This window comes from Schistocerca gregaria, chromosome 3, assembly GCF_023897955.1.
Source record: "Schistocerca gregaria isolate iqSchGreg1 chromosome 3, iqSchGreg1.2, whole genome shotgun sequence".
NCBI classification, from domain to species: Eukaryota; Metazoa; Arthropoda; class Insecta; order Orthoptera; family Acrididae; genus Schistocerca; species Schistocerca gregaria.
The window spans coordinates 870,308,116-870,328,453 of NC_064922.1; the positions used below are offsets into that span (position 1 = coordinate 870,308,116).

Sequence of the window (20,338 nt, forward strand, 5' to 3'; positions counted from 1 at the left end):
AAGAATGGGTAGCTTTGAGGGATGAAGTAGTGAAGGCAGCAGAGGATCAAGTAGGTAGAAAGACGAGGACTAGTAGAAATCCTTGGGTAACAGAAGAAATATTAAATTTAAAACAGAAAGAAACTTCCACATGGGAAAAATATATTAAAAACAAAGATTCCAAGACTTACCAAGCGGGAAAGCGCCGGCAGACAGGCACATGAACAAAACACACAAACACACACACAGAATTACGAGCTTTCGCAACTGGCAGTTGCTTCGTCAGGAAGGAAGGAAGGAGAGGGAAAAATGAAAGGATGTGGGTTTTAAGATGGATATGTGTGTGTGTGTGTGTGTGTGTGTGTGCGAGTGTACACCTGTCCTTTTTTTCCCCTAAGGGAAGTCTTTCCGCTCCCGGGATTGGAATGACACCCTTAAAACCCACATCCTTTCATTTTTCCCTCTCCTTCCTTCCTTCCTGACGAAGCAACTGCCAGTTGCGAAAGCTCGTAATTCTGTGTGTGTGTTTTGTTCATGTGCCTGTCTGCCGGCGCTTTCCCGCTTGGTAAGTCTTGGAATCTTTGTTTTTGAAATATTAAATTTAATTGATGACAGGAGAAAATATAAAAATTCAGTAAATGAAGTAGGCAAAAAGGAATACAAACGTCTCAAACATGAGATCGACATGAAGTGCAAAATGGCTAAGCAGGGATGGCTAGAAGACAAATGTAGGGATGTAAAGGCTTATCTCACTAGGGGTAAGATAGATACTGCCTACAGGAAAATTAAAGGCACCTTTGGAGAAAAGAGAATCACTTGTATGAACATCAAGACCTGAGATGGAAACCCACTTCTAAGCAAAGAAGGGAAAGCAGAAAGATGGAAGGAGTATATAGAGGGTCTATACAAGGGCGATGTACTTGAGGACAATATTATGGAAATGGAGGAGGATGTGGATGAGGATGAGATGGGAGATGCGATACTGCGTGAAGAGTTTGACAGAGCATTGAAAGACCTGAGTCGAAACAAGGCCCCTGGAGTAGACAACATTCCATTGGAACTACTGACGGCCTTGGGAGAGCCAGTCCTGACGAAACTCTACTATCTGGTGAGCAAGGTGTATGAGACAGGCGAAATACCCTCAGACTTCAAGAAGAATATAATAATTCCAATCCCAAAGAAAGCAGGTGTTGACAGATGTGAAAATCACCGAACTATCAGTTTAATAAGCCACAGCTGCAAAATACTTACACTAATTCTTTACAGACGAATGGGAAAACTAGTAGAAGCCGACCTAGGGAAAGATCAGTTTGGATTCCGTAGAAATACTGGAACACGTGAGGCAATACTGACCATACCACTTATCTTAGAAGAAAGATTAAGGAAAGGCAAACCTATGTTTCTAGCATTTGTAGACTTAGAGAAAGCTTTTGACAATGTTGACTAGAATACTCTCTTTCAAATTCTAAAGGTGGCAGGGGTAAAATACAGCGAGCGAAAGGCTATTTACAATTTGTACAGAAACCAGATATAAGAGTCGAGGGACATGAAAGGGAAGCAGTTGTTGGGGAGGGAGTAAGACAGGGTTGTAGCCTCTCCCCGATGGTATTCAATCTGTATATTGAGCAAGCAGTGAAGGAAACAAAAGAAAAATTCAGAGTAGGTATTAAAATCCAGGGAGAAGAAATAAAAACTTTGAGGTTCGCCGATGACATTGTAATTCTGTCAGAGACAGCAAAGGACTTGGAAGAGCAGATGAAAGGAATGGACAGTGTCTTGAAAGGAGGGTATAAGATGAACATCAACAAAAGCAAAACGAGGATAATGGAATGTAGTCAAATTAAGTCGGGTGATGCTGAGGGAATTAGATTAGGAAATGAGACACTTAAAGTAGTAAAGGAGTTTTGCTATTTGGGGAGCAAAATAACTGATGATGGTCCAAGTAGAGAGGATATAAAATTTAGACTGGCAATGGCAAGGAAAGCGTTTCTGAAGAAGAGAAATTTGTTAACATCGAGAATAGATTTAAGTGTCAGGAAGTCGTTTCTGAAAGTATTTGTGTGGAGTGTAGCCATGTATGGAAGTGAAACATGGACAATAAATAGTTTGGACAAGAAGAGAACAGAAGCTTTCGAAATGTGGTGCTACAGAAGAATGCTGAAGATTAGATGGGTAGATCACATAACTAACGAGGAGGTATTGAATAGGATTGGGGAGAAGAGGAGTTTGTGGCACAACTTAACGAGAAGAAGGGATCGGTTGGTAGGACATGTTCTGAGGCATCAAGGGATCACCAATTTAGTATTGGAGGGCAGCGTGGAGGGTGAAAATCGTAGAAGGAGACCAAGAGATGAATACACTAAGCAGATTCAGAAGGATTTAGTTTGCAGTAGGTACTGGGAGATGAAGAGGCTTGTACAGGATAGAGTAGCATGGAGAGCTGCATCAAACCAGTCTCAGGACTGAAGACCACAACAACGAGTGTGTCAAGCAGGACACTAGTATCACTGTATCCAAACATTGCATGTCTGATCTTCCTACTCATCTGCATTAACTTACATTTCCAGATGTTTAGGACTAGCTGGCACTCATCACACCAACTGGAAATTTTGTCTACATCATCTTGTATCTTCTTACAGTCACTCAACTTTGACAACTTATTGTACACTATGGCATCATCAGGAAACAACTGCAGACTGCTGCCCACACTATTCACCAAATTTTTTATATATACAACAGTCGTCCTATCAAACTTCTCTGGGGGCACTCCTGACGATACCCTTGTCTGTGATGAACACTCACCATTGAGAACAACAAGCTGGGTTCTATTATTTATGAAGTCTTCAAGTCACTCACGTATCTGTGAACTCATTCCATATGCCTGTACGTTCATTACTAGCCTGTAAAGGGGCACCATGTCAAAAGGTTTCCAGAAATCTAAAAATATGGAATCTGGTTGTTGCCTTCCAATCATAGTTTGCAGTATATCATGTGAGAAAACAGCAAGTGGAGTTTTGGATGAGCAACACTTTCTAAAACCATGCTGATTGTATACAAAAACTAGGTAAGGGGCAAATGCCATATAATACTCTCTGTTTATGGGTTTGTTGACTGTTCAAAACATCAGTTATACATCAGATGGTTACTTCTACCTACTTCCATAATTTGTATTCCACCTATGACTTTCCAGTATCACATAAAACAGCTTTTACAAAATGACAGCTAAAGACATTTGTTTTTGACCCCCTGAGAAGGTAGAAATATTAAAGTTAAGAAACCATTGACATTGGGGTCATTAGAAACAAGACAGAGCGAATTAGACAAGAAAGAGAAAGGGAAATCAGTTGTGTTCTTTCCAATGGTATCATCTCAGCATTCGCCTTAATCATTTTTACGAAAACTGTGCAAAACTTCAACCTGCATGTGTACTTCAATCTACTCCAACTGAATGTGAATCTTAATGCCTTAATCATCTCACTTCGTCTCTGAGAAAAACACACATGGGAAAAAAAAATCATGAAGAATAAATAAGAAGAACTGGTAGTTAAATTCTTGTGGTTTTCATTAACTAATGGCTTTTATTGTTATTATTATTATTATTATTATTGTTATTATTATTAATTTCCAAAACACTGATGTCTTTATTTATTCAATACGTAAAAATGATATAAAATCCTTAGGCTCTCCTAGAACCTCAGCCTGAGCAAGTTGTTGTTCTGTGAATATGGATGTTTTCTGCTTCAGAAGAAGGCCTTTTGGCTGAAAGCTAAAATATAAAAATATATATTTTTTGTTGTGCCAGTCTCTGACTCAATGTCTTCTCTACAAGGTGAGTAGCAACCTGTCCTTTTCAAATTTCTTAATAGCACCCCCCTCCCCCTCCCCTGCCCCCCCCCCCCCCCCCACACACACACACACTTAGTGTAATTAGCCACTGACGATAACGAAATCCACTAAATCAAAATTACATTAAAAGAACAAAATTATTTTATGACTATGAATATTTTTATCATAATGCAAATTGCATATCTGTAAGCAGAGGGGATAGTCTATTAAAGGTCAATAATATAAGCTTAAAAATGAGTAAAAGGCAACATGGGATTCTCTGTGCAATGCTAGGAAGTTCAAGAAGACTGGCATGTAGAATGACACAATTACAGATTTTCTGTTCATCATTTTCATAAATCATTAAGCTCAGTCAGTGCACATCAATGTGTGTGTGTTGTATTAATGTGAACTATTTTTGAGTTACAATTATCTGTGATGGTATCAGCATTGAAATGGGCATACCATTATGATGAACTACTTCCCAAAACTATAAACTTAAGTGTCTAGCAGTAAAAAAAGGGGAAAAAGCTGCATGAAAAAATAATTACAAGATGCAAGGCACAAAAAGAAATGAGAAGAATACAACAAGACAATAACAAACCTCATAACGTTTCTGTTCCAGTAGTTTTCTCTTTGCTTGTACTGCAGCAATTTTAGCAGTAAGGGCTTGTCTACTAACTTCTGTGATACCAGGTGATTCATAAGCCATTTGGTACGATTTCTCCTTTGCGTCCAAACAGCGAAACTGATGACAAACAATAACTGTGACTATATTACACAAAAATGATTTTAGTACTGATAAAGGTTAATGTATTCTGCTGAGGTTAAACAGTAGCAAACTTAAAACTAACATAAAAGCAACAGGAGCTGTACAGCTTATTATATCTTTCCAAATATTTATTAATGACTATTCTAATAGCACAACCAAAGTCACTATTGTGTAACTCTACGAAGTCATTTATTTTGACATTAGTCTAAGTACAAGAATGACAAACAGAATTTTAAGTAAGGGGTAGACAGAGCTGTGAGCACTACTACATCTTCAATACTCTGAAACAAATCTCTTCTACTTCAAGTCCCTTGCTTTCCGTTTTACGAGCTATAAGCACTCATTCAGTAGAAGAGATATATTTCACAGTAGCAAAGATGAATGAGAGTGAAGCTATTTCCTAGACTGGTTTGCTTCGAATGATTGTCCCTGTCATATCCCTGAATATTGACCACCCCTCATGGGACACCCTGTATTTGCCATGGATGCCTACATAGTACGAAGGGACAGCTTGATGTGAAAGGAGTAATTTCTGCTGAAGCAGAGGCATTTCTGTTTATTGGTTGACTTTACTGCGACTGCAGTTTGAATGTAAGCTCCAATGAAGGTGGTAATGTTATGATAAACAAGATTTCGGGAAGACTAACAGTTGAATTTTGGGAGAGGTAATGTGATAGGAACATGAGGCATGAGTATGAGGGAAGCTGGTACAGAGTGGCACAGAATCAATAGTAGGGAGGAAGACTCCAGATGGGGGAGGGATAGGTATGGATTTGAGATGTTCCAGGGAAAGGAGATGGTATTCACTATGTAGGACAGAATGGTACACATGATTGGTTAGATGAGTAAGTCTACTTGGGCTGAGAGGCATTCAGATGGGACTTTGAAGCCTGGTACAACGTGGCAGATGGGATAATTGTTTCTGTGTATTTTGGTAAGTAGTCAGAAGTAGCGGACTGTTGGTCAGGAGGGGTAAGGAGTTTTATGGAGGTGGTTGTAAGTTCTTCTGAAGGGCCTAGGTTTTTTAGTATTGTCTGTAGTTCAGACAGAAGAGATGGAATGGAGTCATCAAGACGGGTGAGAGCTGATGAGGTCCATCTGCCACATACTTCCCCCAGTCCAGTACCACAGCAGTGGAGCCATTATCCACAGGGAGGATTATGACAGATCAGATTTCAGGTCACGGATAGCTCAGGACTCAGTTTGAGTGGCATTAGTAGTTTTGGTGTTGCTTTCCAGGAAGGACTGTTACGCAATGCAAAAAGTGAAGAATTCTTGGAATGCCTAAAGATGACGGTTTTTGGGAAGAGTGTGAGGATCGCTCTAGGAGCTGGGTTGAAACTGTTGCAGACAGGGTGCAACAATCACTGTCTCTTGTGGACTGGCACTGGGTTGTGGGCGAATAAGAGGAGATCTGACTGACTTTTGGAATAATACAAGTAACCTAAATGTAACATGCAACTCATATAACTGAGAAAGCCACAACTGGCAAATGGCATAGAGAGCCCCAGACGGTAGGCTGTCTTTTCAGTTTCTGAATTACAATATGGAAAACAAAGTGTTAAAAAAATGGCTCTGAGCACTATGAGACTTGACTACTCTGGTCATCAGTCCCCTAGAACTTAGAACTACTTGAACCTAACTAACCTAAGGACATCAGACACATCCATGCCCGAGGCAGGATTCGAACCTGCGACCGTAGCAGTCGTGTGGTTCCGGACTGCGTGCCTAGGACTGCTAGACCACCGCGGCCGGCAAACAAAGTGTTAGTTCTACAGGAAACTCTCTCTCTATGTCTCTCCCTCTCTCTAAAAAGTAGCTAATTTTCTAACTGAAGATGTGAATGATTTTGTTCAATATGCTCTGTTCACAATTTTTCATTTGATTTCTATGGCAAATATCTGAATAACAGTATACTGGAATGAGTTCTACTTAACAAAATTGTAGAATGTCTGTATACTCACCTTCCTAAAGCATAGACACACAGCAGAACAATTATGACTAACCAGTCGCAGAAACTTCATGATAGAAATCTGCCAAGGACAGTACTTTTACTTATGGCATGTATTGGTTAGAAAAATGCACCAATGATGACTGATATCAGTCAAAATCGATTTGCAACAAGATAAATAAATTGTGTTTCCGTGACTGGTTGCTACATTTTTTATAACTTTATATTACACGGTCACTGCACAGAAAGGGAACCTTGTGGAGTCCAACATTCAATTATGACCAATGTATAAGGTTTATTTTTTGCACCCTTTTCTTACTATCCAAAATAACATGAAAAAAGATAAGAAGAAGAACACCACAAGCCTATTCTCAGCAAGTCAGTTTGTAATAAACAGAATTAAATAAATTATGGGAATCTCTTCCCTTCTTCTCGCATAGCAAAAACTGTTTTGCAGGCAGTAAAAATTACACAAAAAAAAAAAAATACACATGATCTGTATCTTTTCCAACATCTGAAATAATGTATAATCCTTCTGGCTTTCATTTTGGCAAACCCCTGTCCCATAACCACCTCCACTCCCACTACTTTTCCGATTTCTTTTATTTCACCCCATTAATCTGAAGTCACTTTCATCACTACAGTCTCCATTCTCCTCCCTCCCCACACACGCTTTTAACTGACTTCAACACTTCACTGCGTGTCATAACTAACTCACCTCAACTACAGCTGTGTGAGCTCACCTATACCACAAACCTATCCCATTCGTTGGCTGTCCCATCCTCCCCAACCATCAGTCAGGCTTCCCTCCAACCCCCGTTTTCTGCTCTTATCCACTTCACAAGACACAATCCCTCACTGTAGTCATACTCTACTGAACAAGGGCAATGTGGTCAGCCAGTACAATGTGTAAACTCTCATCCTGTAATTCTGAGAACTCTGATTATATGATGATACTCACCACAGTGGAGATGCTGAGTTACATTCCATCCTGGATTTTTCATTGCTAGATATGGGATGAGATGCTTACTTCAGCCACATACACACAGAAAAACTAACATATAACCTCAATGTAGCTGTAATTATTTACAAGAAAACTTAACCATAATAGTCAGCCATGTTTTTCTGAAATAAAAGATGATGTGCTTTCACTTGATATATTTATCTTCAAACATGCTCTCCAAAACAAGTCACAAATGATGCAACATTCCTATTCCAGTGAAATGTTTTCTTTGACACGCTACTAATCACTTTATAATTCAACTTCATGTATTTCCGGCATGTAGTTCTTTAATTAAATGTTCACTCAACCAAGTCTTCCCCAATAATCGCTATGTGCATGCTACTAACTTGCACTGTTGTCATGACAATACCCTGCTCACCAGTAAAAGGTGGGTGGTGGTGGTGGTGGTTGTTAGTGTTTAACGTCCTGTCAACACCGAGGTCATTAGAGACGGAGCACAAGCTCGGGTTAGGGAAGGATTTGGAAGGAAATCGGCCGTGCCCTTTCAAAGGAAAGTAAAAGGTGGGAGACTGTGGAAAGTTATAGAAGCTAACGTTCATAGCTAGTGCCTGCAGTTAGTTTGCTGGCAAGAATTTCGTGCATGGCATCCTTAAAAATGAGAGAGAGAGAGAGAGAGAGAGAGAGAGAGAGAGAGAGAAACTTTTAACAGCAATGAAAACTTATACAAACCTCAAGATCCAGGCTTTCTGGATCACCGCTCAAGTTTTCTACTGCGTTCCTGACGTCTTTCTTTGCCAGTTCATCAAGTGAAATGGCATGGACTGAAGGCCGCAATGTTTTGCCAACACGGACCATTTTGAATCTTTCTTCCTCTGAAAGTAGTAGTAGTAGTAGTAGTAGTAGTAGTAGTTTTAGTAGTAGTGGTAGTAAGAACTTCACTGAAGAAAAAAACCTTAATAAAACCATAACTGTCCATCACATGGAGAGGAAATCAACAGGAAAATCAATATCACAACAAAATGAAATAAATTGCAAGAAATGACAGAACAAGTAATTGTGACACTATAGCTAATGTTTCACTAATAAACAGTCATTAAATATCCTCCTCAATTTCAGTGATTGCCTAGTAAGTTGTTTATAAGAAGTCTCTGGAATTAAGCAAGCTATTTAATGACATCTCAAATTCCAGAGTTGATAAATCAAGTTATTAAGGTAAAAACAGAAAGGAAACAGAACTGTGTGAATAATTATAAAGGATTATCATTATCAACAATACTGAATGGAAATTTATGCTGATCTGTTCTAAATGCTGTATTTCATCTTAAACAAAAATCAGAGAAATATAGTGCATAACTCAACCCAGACAAATCATGCTGGAGGTAAATTTTGGGCATGAATTAAAGATGCAGAAAATATGGAATGCATAGTAACTGATCAAAATAACATCTGATGAACTGGTTACAAATCACTACTCCCATTTCTGGAAGAACAAAATTTACACCTTGGAGCCATTTAAATCATATAAGGGATGCTATTGATCACAGAAAGAATAGATAAGTTGATGGCAAAGTTTTCAAAGGCCATCAAGAACTCAAATTAACTTCATTATTTTCCAAACAGACTCTTGAAATGTAATATATAGAACTGCCCGAGGAGGGTGGGGGTGGGGTGTAGGGGTGGGAGGAGAACTGAAAAGAAAAAAAAAACTATCTTAAAAATAACTGTTCAGTTGTTTCAAGAAGTGGTAGAAAAAAAAATTAGATATATGTGGGGTGTTCAAATGAAAAGGTACGAAACAACACTGTGGGTATAACTGAAGTCTTTATTCGAAAGTAATCACCAGTGTCCTGCGCAAAACTATCCCACTGTTTCATGAGATGAAGAATTCCTTGCTCCAAGAATTCCTGTGGCTGTTACAGAAGCCAGTCTTCCCAGGGTCCTTCACATTGTTGTCCAAGTTGAAGAGCTTCCCTTTGGGATGTTTTTTAAGCAGACTAAACACACTAAAGTCCGGACTACAGGATAGAACCTCAAGCTGCTTCCACTTAAGCTTGGCCATTATATTTTGTCTGATCTTGTAGACATGTGGACGCACATCACTCCCTCCGTGGGCAGCCCAGGTCATTTGCTCTTGGTGGATTTACTATGGAGTGTCTCATAGTACACATCACTGTTAACAGTTTTTCTGTACTCAAGGAATTCCACGATTATCAGACATCAAAAAATATGGTGAGCAGCAACTTGCCTGCTAAGGGCACAACATTGAATTTTTTAGGGGGTGGTGACAATGTATGCTACCACTGCATGCTGTCTTGACTTGTTATTCCAAAGCAGTATATGCAATTTTCAACAGGCCTGGTTGTTGTGACATTTTGTACTTTTTCATTTGAACATTCCTTATAGATATGCTTGCATCTGCAAGAAGTATACTACTTACAACTTATGATGTTACAATGACATAAAAATAATGGAATACTTAAAAGATGCTGCAAGAAAAACTTAAGTTTTTCAATTTCATTCTAAAATGTAGCACATATTACTCACAATGAAAAATCACCCATTTACGTGAAAACAAAGTACAGCATAACTACAAAAGCACACCAATTTAAATGTTCCATGAAACAATTCAAGAACACTGTATTCATAAATATCCAGTAAAAGTATATGAAAAGAGGGAGCAACAGACTCAATTATTTACAATTGCAGCTTTAACACAAAAGTGTTTTAATAATCATAATTAAACCTGGTTATCTCTATGCTTCAGAAAGATAATTATAGAAAACAATCAACAATGAGATAGGAGGCGGAAAAAATTTAACTGATAATTGTGCGATGAAAAATGTAGGCAGACAGTAAAGACTCCACACAGACATATCATATCATTTACAGATAGTAAAAGAAAAGAAAAATAAGGAAATGTAGCTAAAAACCAGCAATGGATAAGTTGGGGGCACACAGTAAAAACTCGGCAAATTGTAGTAGATTTCTGGTAAACTACTGCTCTAGTGTAAGCACACATATGGGCAGGCATGGATGTGCATGCACGTATGCACACAAAGTGAGCGTATCACACTGTTTGTACGTGGTTGCGTGGACACTTAGGTATGGGCAGAGAGGAATGGATTATGGCAACAGGGACGTGAGCAGATGTGCAGGGCAAAGAAGTATGGAAGAAGAAAGTATTGATAAGCAATGGGGAAAATGAGGACTAATCACAACACACACACACACACACACACACACACACACACACACACACACACACACACAGAGAGAGAGAGAGAGAGAGAGAGAGAGAGAGAGAGAGAGAGAAATGTGGTAGAAACAAGAGGATAATGTAAAAATTGGTGAACAATGGGATTAAAAATGGAAGGAGAGAAAATGGTGAAAGCAAGTGAGTGGAATAAAGGCAACTGAGGATAGGGCTATTGAAGGGAGAGGACAAAGAATGTGCTGTTGTTCTGAGAATTTGGTGGAGGTCCAGAGAAATATGTTCGGCCTTCTGGTGTTTTGAAACTCTGAATGATCATTGTCATTGGGTGTCAGTGGTACCAGTAGTTACCACTTCATTTGTACATGCCTCAGGGTGTCAGTGCAAATTAGAAAATAAAGAGTCATGAGAGCAAGTGCACATGTTTCTAACAGCTTGCATAATGGCTACCCATTCTGCAGCAAAAACATTACACTTCTGTCATAGGGAGTGTTGTTCACTGCCACCTGTGTGTGTAAGGCGTACACAGTTTGGTCAGCAACACTCACTAAACAAAACAGATATCACAGAATAACTGGAACTGTGAAGTCTTTTATCCTGAAATACAAATGTAGATGAAGCTGTGGGCAGGTGAACCTCCAAGGGGATGTTCGTGAGAGGTTTCAGAAAGGTCATGTGTGTTTCATAGACGATGGATTGTAGATGAGCTGACACCGGACTGAGGGTGTTTTTGTGGAGCTCAGATACTTTTGTCCAGGAAGACAATATGGTGGTTTAGGTGGTCTCTGAGGCCACGTATATGGACAACATTGTTAATTAATAGCTGGATGTGCCTAATTCATAAAAAGGGAACAATCTGCCTCTGTCAAGAGGCTACAGGCTTTCTATGGAGCTCATCAAAACCACACTGATTGTGAGTCTGATCCCATAGTCAGGTATCCATTCTTTTGTTAAGTCCTTAAAGTTTCAAGTTTCTGACGAGATTTGAACCCAGAACCATCTGCACATAAGTTTTGTATTTTAACATCACAGTATAGATGGTTTCAAAAACTAGATGCCACCCCTGGGGACCTCTCCTTGCAAGTGTAGTTCAGGTCATGCTTACTATGGACACTTTACATAAGTACAATGCTGGTGACATTATCATTACTAAGTTTAACACTAGTAGGCCTACACCAATTTTTTTACAAATGTGAAAAATATATAAACTGAATAAAATACTACATACATACTTGGCATAGCTTGTCTGATAATTAAAAGTCGATCAACGAGCTCATCGACAGCTGCATTGGAAGGGGCACAAAGCAATATCCTGGGGCATCTGTGATTTGCCTTGCGCCAGTTTCGTCTGTAATCATTTCTTCCATATAAAATCTGCATTACTAAGTTTTTTATTACTGTTGATTTTCCTGTCCCTATTGCAAATAAACAACATATCAGTCAGTTATGATACTCCTATTATGAAAGCTAAATAATAATAATTTATGATAAATAATATCATACATAAGGATTTCCTCCTTAACATAGCACATACATTTCAAATATTTGAAACATAATTTCACAACTACATTTTTTTTACATAACTATATATTGGATGTGAGGAAACTCTAGATACTTTAAGTATGAGACAGATTTACAACAAATAAAATTAAAAACTGTTGTGGTTACCAGAACTGCAGCATGTATGTACAACATATAAATTAAACAAGAAATAAAATACAAAGCACTGTCGGTTCATACAAAAGAAGTACGCAAGTCTCAGAAAAAAACTGACTTGTGTCAACAGCATTACAAAAGAAAGTTGCAAGCATTACATTGGACACTGCGGTCAAAGGTATTATTGGTGGTGTTACATATCACTCCAGACACCGACCTAGTCCATCAATCATGGATAGGATCTTTAAGCAATATAACAATTTAATAATTAAACATATGAAAGTGGTTCCTGGTGTGGGTTCCTGTAGTCATGTCCTAGTTCATGAACCACGGGCAACGTATGAGTGGCCAAGTAAATGGTCCCGACAGTTGGGATACTAGTTACTTTGGAATAAGGCTGGGCATCTCAGACATATTCTGAGTTGTGGTCACCTTTGTGCTCATACAGCAAAGACTACCAAATCCACCGGTTAGTCCCTCAACCGTTAGCGGTAAAACTCAATGGGACTCGGGGCAAGTAAGGCTAGCAACCTGCTTCCCTGGTACTATAAATATGATGCTGGCAACAATCAGAGCAAAATGCCTCGGACCTTTGGAGGTGACGGAGTCCCACCTCTAACTAACAAACCAGGGACTCCTAAGATACGACTTGGCAAACAAATGGTAATGAGATGGGGAGCTATTAATATCAATGGGGGCTACTCTGGGAAGAAGGTAGAGCTGGCAGAGGCTGCAAGTAAGATGGGGCTGGACATTTCAGCTGTTAGTGACATTCAGGTAGGAGGTGAGAAAGAAGAGGAAGTGGGAGAATACAAGGTCTACCTGTCAGGAGTCAAAGCAGGAGTAGCACAATGGGGCGTAGGGCTTTACATCAGGAAAGAAATGGAACCCAGTGTAGTTGCAGTAAGGTATGTAAATGAACGACGGATGTGGATAGATTTTACAGTGTCTAGCAAGAAAATGAGGATTGTGTCAGTATATTCGCATTGTGAAGGGACAGATCAAGATAAGATGGATAGTTTTTATGAGGCACTCAGTAATGTAGTTGTTAGAGTAAAGGGCAAGGACAGTGTTCTGCTCATGGGTGATTTTAATGCCAGGATTGGAAATCGAACAGAAGGGTATGAAAAGGTTATGGGTAAATTTGGAGAGGATGTGGAGGCCAATAGGAACGGGACACGACTTTTGGATTTCTGTGCCGGTATGGGCTTAGTAATCACAAACTTCTTTTTTAAACATAAGAACATTCACCGGTATACTTGGGAAGGCAGGGGAACCAGTTCTGTCATTGACTATATAATAACAGATCAGGAATTCAGGAAGGCTGTGAAGGACACACGTGTATTCAGGGGATTCTTTGATGACACTGATCATTATTTAATCTGCATGTTCAGATTTTGATGTACAATGGGATAGGAATAAGGATGGAAATAGGATCACATTTGAGGAAGTGGTGAAAATGGTCAATAGATTGCAGTGCAATAAAGCAGCTGGGGTGGATGAAATTAAGTCGGAACTCATCAAATACAGTGGAATGTCAGGTCTTAAATGGCTACACAGGATAATTGAAATGGCCTGGGAGTCGGGACAGGTTCCATCAGACTGGACAAAAACAGTAATAACACCAATCTTTAAACATGGAAACAGAAAAGATTGTAACAACTACAGAGGTATCTCTTTAATCAGCGTTGTGGGTAAAATCTTCTCAGGTATTGTTGAAAGGAAAGTGCGAGTATTAGTTGAGGACCAATTGGATGAAAATCAGTGTTGGTTTAGGCCTCTTAGAGGTTGTCGGGACCAGATCTTTAGCTTACAGCAAATAATGGAGAAGTGTTATGAGTGGAACAGGGAATTGTATCTATGCTTTATAGATCTAGAAAAGGCATATGACTGGGTTCCTAGGAGGAAGTTATTGTCTGTCCTACGAGACTATGGAATAGGAGGCAAACTTTTGCACGCAATTAAAGGTCTTTACATGGATAGTCAGGCAGCAGTTAGAGTTGATGGTAAATTGAGTTCATGGTTCAGAGTAGTTTCAGGGGTAAGACACATATGTCGAAAACAATAGACTGGCTGGGTGAGATTTACATGTGTGAACACAAAATAAGCAGTCTTGCATATGTGGATGACTTAGTTGTGATGGCAGATTCGATTGAGAGTTTGCAAAGTAATATTTCAGAGCTAGATCAGAAATGTAAGGACTATGGTATGAAGATTAGAATCTCCAAAACAAAAGTAATGTCAGTGGGAAAGAAATATGAACAGATTGAGTGCCAAATAGGAGGAACAAAGTTAGAACAGGTGGACAGTTTCAAGTACTTAGGATGCATATTCTCACAGGATGGCAACATATTGAAAGAACTGGAAGCGAGGTGTAGCAAAGCTAATGCAGTGAGCGCTCAGCTACGATCTACTCTCTTCTGCAAGAAGGAAATCAGTACCAAGGCTAAGTTATCTGTGCACCGTTCAATTTTTCGACCAACTTTGTTGTATGGGAGCGAAAGCTAGGTGGATTCAGGATACCTTATCAACAAGGTTGAGGTTACGGATATGAAAGTAGCTAGGATGATTGCAGGTACTAGTAGATGGGAACAGTGGCAGGAGGGTGTCCACAATGAGGAAATCAAAGAAAAACTGGGAATGAACTCTATAGATGTAGCTGTCAGGATGAACAGGCTTAGATGGTGGGGTCATGTTACACGCATGGGAGAAGCAAGGTTACCCAAGAGACTCGTGGGTTCAGCAGTAGAGGGTAGGAGGAGTCGGGGCAGACCAAGTAGAAGGTACCTGGATTCGGTTAAGAAAGATTTTGAAGTAATAGGTTTAACATCAGAAGAGGCACCAATGTTAGCACTGAATAGGGGATCATGGAGGAATTTTATAAGGGGGCTATGCTCCACACTGAACGCTGAAAGGCATAATCAGTCTTAGATGATGATGATGATGACGATGATGATGATGAACATATGAAATTAACTACAGGTTTTGTCATCTATTTTTCCATATAATGAGTGCACAGAGGGCTCCTGTGTGTCTTCAAAGTGGGGCTGCGATCACAGAATCTCCACGAGATGCAGTAACTGTATGGGTTTTTGTGTATGCTCTATGAATCGTTGTTCCAGGAATACAACATAACAATACTGAGTGAGACGAGGGATGAAAGAGAAGAAAACATAGTGTATTCATTCATGTTAAACTTTTATGTCAGAGCTTGAGAATGAGATTTTCACTCTGCAGTGGAGTGTGCGCTGATATGAAACTTCCTGGCAGATTAAAACTGAGTGCCCGACCGAGACTAGAACTCGGGACCTTTGTCTTTCGCGGGCAAGTGCTCTACCATCGGAGCTACCAAAGCCGAGACGAGGTACTGGCAGAAGTAAAGCTGTGAGACCGGGCGTGAGTCATGCTTCAGTAGCTCAGATGGCAGAGCACTTGCCGGCGAAAGGCAAAGATCCTGAGTTCGAGTCTCGGTCGGGCACTCAGTTTTAATCTGCCAGGAAGTTTCAGAGGTTGAGAAGTCTACTGATGTGTTGCTCCCTATATTGTCGAGTTTTGAATAGAAGTTGTTGTATTTTACAGTACAATACACTGAGTTTTTCACAGAAGAACCTCTTCATATTTATTAATAAAAGTTCCACATATCTTGACGTATTTCGGTTCCAGCTATAACTACGACTGCAGCATCAAGAAAGTCCAATTCACCTGCACCGTCTCGGTCACATACAAGTATATATCAGGTGTAGAAAGATAATACTATGAGAAATCAAGAAAGCCAAATCTAAAAACATACCAATACATGCAGGAAACAAAATACACTTAAAAAGCTTTGCCTCCAAATCCAAAAATTGTACCGAAAGCTATGACTAAGATTTTGTTTTCAGGTCACATTGACTGCAACAGAACTTGAACAATAAGATATGATTTACACAAAAGCACAAAATATACATTACGGCAAAATGTCACACAAAAACAGACCATTCTAACAGACTGTAATGAGTAAATGTCCTTTAAAGAGAGGAGTTTTCAAAAGAAGATATTCTTCAATGACGAATGCATATAGTAATCAATGCTAATTGCAAGTAGTATGAGTAGATGAATAAATTACTTTAAGGACATAAATTCTGACACGCACATTGTATCTGACCTTTTGCAGCCAGGTCTCACTTTGTTACCACAAGCAAGAGTACATGTTTAGATTAAACATCACACTTCTAATACAGAATATAGGGAAAATACGGCACACACACGCCCGCACACGCAAGTGCATGCTAACCCCCCCCCCCCTCCCCCCTGCCGTACATACACACTGTTGTTCTTAAAGACTGAGAACAAGTTCAGTTTTGCCAAGAAAAAATGAAGCTTTGACTCTACTGGAGCCATCATCACAATCAACAATAATACAGTCAGTAAAAGAAGATCCCTGAAAGTTGCACTGGGCTAGGTGTAGCTCTTTTACATGACAGCCTCAACCAATAATGTAACACACTTTTGTGTACATCTTTATGTCAACAAATCAGTGTAGTTGCAGCTTTATAAAAGACTACTGTTCTGTCTGCAGCCAGTTGGGATTCCAAGCTGAAAGATTATGTTGCAATTTAAAGTAAATCTCCTTTATTTCAACATTTAACAGCATAGTAGGTGAAGATGTAAAACAGTCTGGCAATACATATCTAGAATCAGTACAAGGAATAATTACAAAAACTAAAGAATAAACAAACATGAGCAATAATGTCACTTCATGTCTTGAACCCATTTGAAACAACAATGCACAGTCCCTATATCAAACACCACCCTCCCTCTACTGCTGACAATATCTTTGACTGAAGCGGATGTGATATCCAGATCTCATGACAACAGGCTTCGCTACTGCAGAGGCGTCGGGGTCAGCATTTAATGTCTGTTGTGGCTTGTCCCTGACAGGCAGTTCTGTCTTACCTGTGGTTGATTTGTCAGGTGATCTGTTCATACCAGCGCAGGCAGTGCTGAACACAGGTTTAAGGCGGCCAATCGAGATTGTTGTTAGGGAACCCACAACATTAACTTCAAACATTATGCCGCCCCTGCTGAGGACTAGATATGGCCAATCATATGGTGGCTGCAGAGGCTTGGTTGAAACACAGGTCTGCAAAGATGAAAGGTTGGCGAATGTGTTGATCTCTCGCTACATAGGACGAAGCTGTCAGATCTGTATGTGTAGTTTGTTGATAAAGTCTGATGCCTTCATAAGAGTGTCTGGCATGTAGCCAAGGAACTCAATTAATAGTTGGAACAGTTGACTGTAAACAAGATCTGTTGCTGAAGATTTCAGATCATCCACAATGGATGCTCAAAGGCACAGGAGGATGATTGGCAGCGTTTCTGTCCAATGTTGCAATTCGTGGGACTGGAGGGTTATCTTTAACTGCTGATGCAGAGTTCCAATAAACAATTCGATGTTGGTAAACCATTGTCCTTACGTGCTTCACGCCTAACAGGATGGCAAGTGCCTAGAACTGGTAGGATCCAAATTTCCTGTCCTGGTCAGTGATAATGCAAAGAGGCACTCTGAAACGAATAACTCATCTGCGAAAGAATGTGACTGTGATTGTTTCAGTGGTGATGTTGATCATGGGAAAGACTTCAGGCCAACAAGTGAAGCAGTTGAAGTCACTAAGTACATCCTTCAGATGGTGGTAAAGGTCTGACAACGTCGATATGTATGTAGTCGAGTCGCTGGTTAGACGGGAAAAATATGCCAAGGGGTGCAGTGACATGGTGAATGCTCTTATTCCACTGATAGACCACACACTGGTGCACAAATGCCTTGCAACCTTTGTCACTATTTGGCTTCACAGAAGTTTGACCAAATTCATTCTACCTCAGATTCCTGGATAAGAGAAATCGTGCAGGGATGCCAATGCCTGTTCTCAAAGTTAACAGACACAAATTGTCAAGGCTCGAATGTGGAAACATCACAATACAATAGCACGTCCGACGGTGGCACCTGGACACAGAGGAGCTGCAGACTACATGGCTGTGCCAATAAATCTTGGAGCTAGTTGTCGGCTTGCTGCACCAAAACGTGCTCTGTAATCAACTTTGCCTGTAATCATTTCTACAAGAGAGAGGGCATCTGCTGGGACATTCAGTTCTCCCACGATATGGAATATAAGGGTCGTAAACTGTCCTGTGTAGAAGCATGAAACCGGAATATGAATGCAATTATTATATATCTGTTTGAAACTGATAAACAATATTTTATTCAAAATATTCAAAATAATCTCCATTGCTATTTATACATTTCTCCCACCCCTCCAGCAGACTATGAATGCCAGGCCAAAAGAACAGTTCTTTTGGCACAAACCAATCAGCAAGCTATTTTTGTACATTTTCGTAAGGATTGAAGTGTTGTTCAGCAAGAGCGTGTCCCTGAGATGCAAACAGGTGATAATCGGACAGACCCAAGTCTGCAGAATAAGCTGATGTCCTAATATTTCCCAAACGAAAGTCTCAACCATTTCCCTGACCCATTTTGTCATGTGTGATGGGGTGTTACCATGAAGGAATATAACTTTGTATTGTCTCCTTCCATTTTCCAGTCGTTTTTCACATAATGCTCAATTTAAATAAATCATTTGCTGTTGGTAGTTATCAGTGTTAACGGTTTCACCAGGTTTTAGCAGCTCATAATAGATGACACCCTTCTGATCCCACCAAACACAGAACATTGTCTTCTTTCCAAAGTGATTTGGTTTTGCAGTGGATTCACTCATGATTTACCATGCTTAAGATTCTCAAAACATATCCATTTCTCATTATCTTTCACTATTCGATGGAGAACCGACTTTCTTTTGTTCTTTTGTATCTGGCGAGCAGCATTTCACGAATGGTCTTTTGATTTGCTTGCTTGCTTTCATTCAGTTTACGTGAATCACATTTTCCCACTTTCTGTACCTTTCCCATAGCTTACAACTGAAGAGAAATGGCTTTCAAGTCCCATTCAATTGTTCCGCAAGTTCCTGTTGAGTTTGAGTATCATCTTCATCCAATGAGGCCTGCAATTCGTTGTCTTCGAACTTTTTCGGTAGTTTCCTGCACTCGTCGTTTCTCAAGGCAAAATCTTGAATTTTTTGAACCACTCGAAACATTGTGTTTTCTTGTGGTTTGAGGTTTTCGGGCGCTAAACAGCATGGTCATCAGCGCCCAAACGCATAGAAACAGGAACACATGCGGTGAAGGAACGAAGACGGACAGCAAACAAAAATGTTGACAGAAAACCAATGCTGTCCGCAAATTGTAGTTTGCAGACACAAAACCTGACATGTTTACAGGTGAAACAGATACCGATGCATGGAACTTGGGTTACTGTGTGTTGATATTCGTTGTTAGCCATTACAGGAAGCAGATGGTGCTGCAAATGCAGTATCATGGGCCCTAGACTGATGACTAGCACCATCTATAGGGAAATTCAGGTTTCATACTATTACGCCTGGTATAGTGTAAGTGGCATAGTTGTGATGATGCTTTGTCCAGGACCTGACAGAAAGCCTAATTGAGTGGATAAAGGAAAACACTTTTTTTCTAGTTTCAACATTTCTTATGTAAGTTGAACTGGCAATCCTGGTGTTGTCAGTACGTAATGTACTGTCGAATGTCTTACCAAGCTAGTGTAAGTTGCTGGCAAGGTACCTCCGGGCACAGCTTAAGAAGTTCTAAATAAGATCACCTGTGACCATACACATAGCAGTATCATCCACTCAGTGTACACATCCATGACTGTACAAATTAGATGTGGTGTCATACACATGATGATGATGATGATAATGAAGTATGGTAGAAGGCCATAAAATGACAAACCCGATGATAGAGTGTACTGCATCTGGCAAAATAAATAGCCACTTAAATTTGCAGTGTAAGCCTAGCTTTAGTAACAGTGTCAACGACCATATGTCTGGATGATAGACCCACTGTTAGCAAGGAGTTGACAGTCATCACTACTGC

General features: G+C 39.8%; 1 protein-coding gene across 2 annotated transcripts in view; it reads right to left on the bottom strand.

Moving 5' to 3' along the window:
- Positions 1-20,338, bottom strand: part of LOC126354906 (probable helicase senataxin) — a 264,286-nt gene that overhangs the window by 92,495 nt on the left and 151,453 nt on the right. For both annotated transcript variants that reach the window (XM_050004975.1, XM_050004976.1), the window contains 3 exons: positions 11,935-12,117; positions 8,221-8,363; positions 4,409-4,552 (listed from right to left, as the gene is read on the bottom strand). In XM_050004975.1, the coding sequence (XP_049860932.1) occupies positions 4,409-4,552; positions 8,221-8,363; positions 11,935-12,117 (470 nt within the window). The remainder of the gene's footprint in view (positions 1-4,408; positions 4,553-8,220; positions 8,364-11,934; positions 12,118-20,338) is intronic.